This window comes from Thalassophryne amazonica, chromosome 1 (assembly GCF_902500255.1).
Source record: "Thalassophryne amazonica chromosome 1, fThaAma1.1, whole genome shotgun sequence".
Lineage (NCBI taxonomy): Eukaryota > Metazoa > Chordata > Actinopteri > Batrachoidiformes > Batrachoididae > Thalassophryne > Thalassophryne amazonica.
In genome coordinates, this window is record NC_047103.1 from 100008066 (window position 1) to 100015277 (window position 7212).

At 45.6% G+C, this 7212-nt stretch overlaps 1 protein-coding gene across 1 annotated transcript; it reads right to left on the bottom strand.

Annotated features, from left to right (window-relative positions):
• Nucleotides 1-924: 924 nt before the first annotated feature.
• On the bottom strand, nucleotides 925-3610 carry LOC117510181 (uncharacterized mitochondrial protein AtMg00860-like). Its single transcript, XM_034169836.1, has 2 exons — nucleotides 3491-3610; nucleotides 925-1302 (listed from the first exon to the last, which is right to left on the bottom strand). Exons 1-2 carry the CDS (start codon nucleotides 3608-3610, stop codon nucleotides 925-927), a joined length of 498 nt encoding a protein of 165 aa, XP_034025727.1.
• Nucleotides 3611-7212: the final 3602 nt, after the last annotated feature.

Genomic DNA, 7212 nt, shown 5'->3' on the forward strand with positions numbered 1-7212 from the left:
CGGAGGAGATCCAAGGTTCTATGAACCCCAGGGTGGCAGGACAACCTGGAGGAATGACAGAACTGCAAGACCTGGGATCTGGTCTCGGGTGGCACAAAAAAGCCGAATGGGCGGCCCTCTCCCGGGATCAGGATAGCGGGTGAGGGCTTCCTGGACAGCTCGCGCGACAGCCCAGGTCAGCGCCCCCATAACCATGGATCGGGGTAGGATGGTCTCAGGAGGAGCTTGTGGTTCCCTTGGCATAGAGTATTGACGTGATAGAGTGTCAGGTTTAATGTTCTTGCTGCCTGGTTCTCCTCTGGAACCAGCTCCCAATTCAGATCAGGGAGACAGACACCCTCTCTACTTTTAAGATTAGGCTTAAAACTTTCCTTTTTGCTAAAGCTTATAGTTAGGGCTGGATCAGGTGACCCTGAATCATCCCTTAGTTACGCTGCTACTTAGACTGCTGGGGGGTTCCCATGATGCACTGAGTGTTTCTTTCTCTTTTTGCTCTGTATGCACCACTCTGCATTTAATCATTAGTGATTGATCTCTGCTCCCCTCCACAGCATATCTTTTTCCTGGCTCTCTCCCTCAGCCCCAACCAGTCCCAGCAGAAGACTGCCCCTCCCTGAGCCTGGTTCTGCTGGAGGTTTCTTCCTGTTAAAAGGGAGTTTTTCCTTCCCACTGTAGCCAAGTGCTTGCTCACAGGGGGTCGTTTTGACCGTTGGGGTTTTACATAATTATTGTTTGGCCTTGCCTTACAATATAAAGCGCCTTGGGGCAACTGTTTGTTGTGATTTGGCGCTATATAAAAAAATTGATTGATTGATTGATTGATTTGGCGCTATATAAATAAAATTGATTTGATTTGATTTTGGTTGGTATGAAATGGTGAAGTTGAATCTACCAAAAATAGTGGCCACCTGGCTTGACAGGCACTCAAACGCTTGGCAGACGATGCTGATGAGCCGGGTCTGGCTGAGTGAGGATGGGGGAAGTAGCGAAGCGAGTCTTAAGCTGGGTGAACGTGGAGTCTGCCTGAGGTGTCCACTGAAAGGTTGTCTTGGAGGAAGTGAGTGCGGTGAGGGGAGCTGCAACCTGACTGAACCCGTGGATGAATCGACGGTAAAAGTTAGCGAACCCGAAGAACTGCTGTAACTGTTTAACGGAAGATGGAACTGGCCAGCCCGTGATGGCCTTGACCTTAGCAGGGTTGGGTTTGACTTGATTGTGAGAGATAATGAAGCCCAAGAAGGCGACAGTGTTGAGGTGGAACCCGCACTTCTCAGGTTTGACAAACAGACAATTCTCGAGCAACTGTTGGAGCACAAGCCGGACATGTTTGGTATGGGTCTCTGGGGATCCGGAGAGAAATCAAAATGTAATCTAAATAGATGAACACAAACCAGTTGAGGAAGTCACGCAGCACGTCGAACACTAACACCTGGAAAGTTGTGGTTGCATTGGTCAGGCCGAAGGGCATGGTACTCAAAGTGCCCCAACAGAGTATTAAAGGCTGCCTTCCACCCATCCCCTTCCCGGACATGCACCAGGTAGGTGGTAGGCATTACGGAGGTCCAACTTAGTGAATATGGTTGCCCCATGCAAAGAGCTAAATGCCGAATTTAAAAGGGGTAGTGGGTACTGACTGCGGACAGTAATGGCATTTAGCCCCTGAAAATCAATTCAGGGGCAAAGGGTACCATCCTTTTTACCAACAAAAAAGAACCCTGCACCAAGGGGAGATGAAGAAGGCCGGATCAGGAGTCCCAGATATAGGTCTCCATTGACTCATGTTCCAGGCGGGAGAGATTGTATAGTCTACCCAAAGGTAGCGGGGCACCTGGAAGCAAGTCAATGGTGCAGCCATAAGGATGGTGAGGAGGTAGTGAGAGTGCAGGATCCTTGCTGAAAACCTCACCAAGGTCGTGATACTCAGGAGGGACTAAAGGTAAATCAGGAGGTGAATGGACCATCTCCTTTACAGCAATGCTGGGAGGAACCGAGGAACTAAGGCACCCCTTGAGACAGGCTTCGCTCCACTGAGTAATAACCCGTCAACCAATCGATGCCGGGATTGTGTTTAGAAACCCAAGGATGGCCTAAAGCCACAGGGATGATGAAGGAATAATGAAAAAACTGAATGATTTCTCTGTGGTTCCTTGACACCACTAACATGACTGGTTTGGTACAATGAGTGATGGCCGAGAGGGCCGTGCCGTCTAACACATGCACGGACTGTGGGGAAGGAAGTGGTTCCAGAGGTATATTAGCCTTGGAAGCTTAAGCTAAATCAATGAAATTTCCTTCGGCTCCCGTATCAATCAGGCCGAAAGAGTCTCATCACCAAAAAGGATTGATCTGAATGCAACAGGATCCCACACCCATGATTTTGGCTTGGCTCACCCACAGCCCGGATCCTATGGATGAGTGTTGGCTTTTTGGCCGAATGGGGCAAGTCCTGAGGATATGCCCCTTAGCACTACAATATAGACATTCCTTGGCTGCCAGTCTCCATAGTTGTTCTTCAGGGGACAATTTGGCCCTGCCAAGCTGCAGAGGCTCGCCAGCAGGTGGAGCTGGAGTGCCGGAAATTGATTCAGTGGAGCTTGGTAGGGATGGCCCCAGTGTGTGCTGTGGGGTGGGGTGAGTGGAAGCTACCTGGTCAGCCCGATGGCCTTTATCCTGACATTGCTTCCTCAGCCGGTTGTCTCATCAGATAATAAGGGAGATGAGACAATCCAGATCAGCTGGTTCGTCCCAGACCGCCAGCTCATCCTTAAGTGTGTCATTAACCCTTTAATGTAAATGCTTCACAGCGCCGCAGTGTTCCAGTCGGCCTCCACGGCAAGAATGCGGAAGTCGACCGAAAATTCGGCCGTGCTGCACTGCTCCTGTTTTAGAGTCAAGAGACGCTGTGAGATGGAATCTTTCCATGTAGGATGGTCGAATATTAAACAGAATTCTTTTGAAAACAAGGAGAACGAGTGGAGGAGCGGAGAGGGCGGTAGCCCAGGACCGAGCCTCTCCCCAAAGAAAATTGACCACATACTCAATTTTGCTTTCATTGGAGCTGTAATGGTAAATGAACTGCATTTACATAGCGCTTTTTCATCTGCATCAGACGCTCAAAGCGCTTTACAATTATGCCTCACATTCACCCTAATGTCAGGGTACTGCCATACAAGGCGTTCACTGCACACCGAGAACAATAGGGGATTAAGGACCTTGCCCAAGGGCCATTAGTGATTTTCACCTACCCCTTAGAGAGGGACGCTGGCTGAAAACAAAGGAACACTGCATTAGGAATGAAGCGCAAGTGTCCACACAACCGGAGAACGCTTCTGGATGGCATATAAACGGTTCGGGCACCACTGCGGCAGCGGGAAATGAAGCTGTGATAAGCTGAGCCAGAGCAGCAGGAGGCAGTGTTGGTGTGTGTATGAACGACAGCTGAGTGAGTTGTGTGGAGAGATCTGTGAGCCGAGTGTCAGAGTGTTTTTACCTGATCGGTTAGCCAGCTCACATGATCCACGAAGGAATCCACATCTTGCTGGAGCTTTCTGAGGTCCTCCCCCTGAATAGTAAGCACCTGATGCATCCAGTCTGCCCCCGTTGGGTCCATGACGTGGCCAGAAATTCCTGTTACAGTTCGGACCAGTGTGGAACAGAAAACCCAAAAGCTGGGAACAGAAAGGAGAGTGAATTGCGTCAAAACACTGGTTTATTGACAACAGATTAATTATGGAGGAGGTGGATGAGTAGGCAGCTTTGCAGAGGGGAGGCTGGGCCCGCACAGCAGTGGAACCAGGGAACCGCAGTCTGGGTGGCGTTGGAATCAAGTGTGGCGTGGTGATGCAATCCGGAAGCCAGGTGGCCGCCTGCAAGATGTCGACGTGGAATCTGGAGAAGATACACAGGTGAGTGGATTGGTGACCACACAAACCGAGTAAGTTCCAGAAGTAGATTAACTCAAATTCACAGTCAGATTAAGAGACAGTTTATCTTAGGTGAGTCCAGAGTGTTGACATGAGCTGAAGCTCGATAACGACAAAAAATGTTGAGCTTGGAAACTCAGATAAAGCTGCAGGAAAAAGTGCAGCGCGCAATCAAAAGAGCGTGGGAGCTCAGAATAATCACTGCGTAGGAATGCACAAAGAGAGGCCAGTTACCATGAAAGATATGCTGAGTTTCTGGTGACGATGAAGTGAAGAGCCGGGGTTTATATGCAGAGACTGATGAGATGAGAAGCAGGTGTGTCGATCAGCTTGAGGTGCACCACCTGTGCAGAGGAGAGAGAGAGAAGCAGCACGAGCAGGAACAGGCCTCGCACAGCATATAAATTGTAAATTTCAAAAACATATGTACAAATGTAGCAAAAAAAGTTAAATGCAACTATTTATATAAATGCAGGAAATTCTTTAGGCGTTTTTTTTGTTGTTGTTTTTTTCTGTACAATTATTTACAAAACAGTCAGATTTCACAATAAGATTTAGAATGTAAATACAAAGTGTACATTTCAAAAACATATTGTGCCGGAAATGCTAATGCTAAACTATTTACAAAGAACCATTTACTGATTTATTTAGCTATTTTAATTACAAGTGTTCTAAACTTCTTTTTTAACAGTAATCAGAAATAATGAGGTAACAACAACAAAAAACATTTCGAAGGATTTTTCTTCAGAAAACTGCTCCATAAATGAGCAGTCCTGTGACACATTTCTGTTTTGCACGGATCAGTGGTTTCTGCCATAGGTAGGTCGCCCCTTCCAAGATGGCGGCCGCATTTCTTGCGCCACAGCAGCCAATGCGGTTTCTGCCATCCGTCTTCCGTGTTTTGGCCCGACGCGTCGTTCCTATTGGACAACGCAAAGTCACAGCTCAGCAGGTCGGAAGTTGGATTGAACTTTGACTCCATCAGCCTGCTGACAAGCGGCAATGCGCGCTCCCATCAGATGCGTCGGTTTAGCTCTCCTTTTGACGCGACGCATCTGATGCATCTGAAACGCAACGTGTCTCAGTGAAAACAATGCTTTTTAGACCGATTTTTGACGCATTTGACGCATCTGACGCATTCAGTGTGAAAGGCCCACAAGTAATTAAATGAATGGTTGACTACCTAAACTTATTTTTTTGGTTACTGACTGAATCTGCCATCTTCCATCAAATGTCCAGCTGACTGAGAAAATATGAAGGCAGATGATAAAGTAGCTTCTTGCTCAGATAACATCAAACATTTAGTTAGTTAAGCTAACGTTAGCACATTGCATTTCATATGTTAGCTTGCCTAGCTAACGTTCGGAATGGTAATAATAAAAATGAGTTGCAGAGAAATCTACACTTTTTTAAAACTCTGAAAGTCTGACAGACGTAAAGTGCGTCAGAATCACTTGTTCCTCTTTCAAAATATGAATCTAGTAAGAATTGTAGCTACATACCTTTATATTAGCTTACCTTGATTGTCTCGAATCTCATCAAATAGAAATTGGCGCTTCTTCTCATCACCAGCTAACATGGAAATTAGCATCATCTCACGTGACAGTGAACTCAGCGTTTGATTGGTGGGAGGAGTGAAGCGTGTGTGAAGTGTGCTTAAAAAAAAGTCTACCTGCAGTACCCTTTTCAGTCTGTAGAGGGCCAGCCCCACACACACTTAAACACAAAGCTCTAGGTTTTTGTGAAAAGTGGGAATTTTTTTTTTTTTCATCAAATTTTTGCACCAGGTATATCAGCATCCTCTCCTCCATCCATTTCAATGAATTCCTTAGTGGGGTCCTGGTTTTTGTTCCTCACAAAAAAATCGTTCCCCATACTGTGAGTGTGCTGTCAGGTTTTGTTCCCCAAAAGGTATTACAAACAAACAAACACACACACACACACACACACACACACACACACACACACACACACACACACACACACACACACACACACACACACACACACACACATGACTGTTCATCTGTTTCTGCCACCATAATTTATATTTTTCACTTTTGATTGAGTCCCAGCAGCTCTAATATGACTTCTATTAGATGCTATGTGTCGGCTTTCACTTTTAATATGTCAGTGCAGCAGAAGAGCCACAGTGCCCTCTTGCCGTTTTTTCTTTCTCTATCACATTGAGGGAATTTGATGTCAGTTGTTCAACCACGCCTGTCTGTGCTTTAATTGGCATTTGATATTCTGTGCTTGTCATTTTAAAAGGTGAACAGGGAGTTGCCATTCATCGTGGCTCCTGGAAGGGGAGGGGCCTGTGTCACTCAGTCTGATGGCTCTTTAATGTGTTTAGGGATACAGGCACTCTGAGCCAACTGTCAGTCAGCTGATCCCTCCATCTTTTCCCTTATTCAAGCACTGAGATTTCATTTAGCCACTCTGTCCATCAACAAAATGCTGTCCTCTTAAACCTTTCATTTTTAAGCTGAATGGGTTTCCGGTATGTCCAAAGGTATAAGTGGAAAATTCTAAAAATATTCTCAGTCCTTTCTCCCACAAAAATTCTCTGCTTGGATATTCGATTTAAACTAAACTGCAACTTTATAAGTGTAAAGTGAAAGTCCTCCATGCGTGCAGTACTCTGTTTAAGCAGGCCAGGGAGGATGATGTAGGCTTAACAGTTGGAAAATGAGAAGGGCAGATGAGCCTGTGTGTTGTCTTTACTGCTACATACACTTTTTCACACTGTAAGACACTCATTTACAAACTGGATTCTCTAAAAATACGGTCTGAATCGAAATTAAATAGGCAGTAAATGTGTCATCTTCTTTCTCTATTGAAGCCCGGAGTGATCTCCCAACTCTTACAGACTGTTAAACGGCCATTTAAGCGCCACTGGAGCAATCAAGCACTTTTACATAATGAAATGAGCTCAGAAAGCTCTCATACTGTCATATAGTGACCATAACGGTGTTATTTGTTCAACATTATCTGAATTTATTATAAATTAAAAAGCACTTTGGGCATGTTCATGTGCATAATGTTTATAGTATTATGTTCCTCTTTTGCTGCAAGCAGACACAGGGCCATCTCCATCGACATCACATTACAGTGATGTGAGGTAAGCAGGGAAACCTTAAAACATACAAATCAAGTAAGAGGTTTTTTTTTGGAGCTGCAAGTGGTTTTTGTTGCTGCTGCTTGTTTGTGTAGCTGTAGGTGTTGCATTACATTTCAGGTGCTGTATGTCAAGTGAAAAGATCTGAACTTTGTAATAATACTGTCT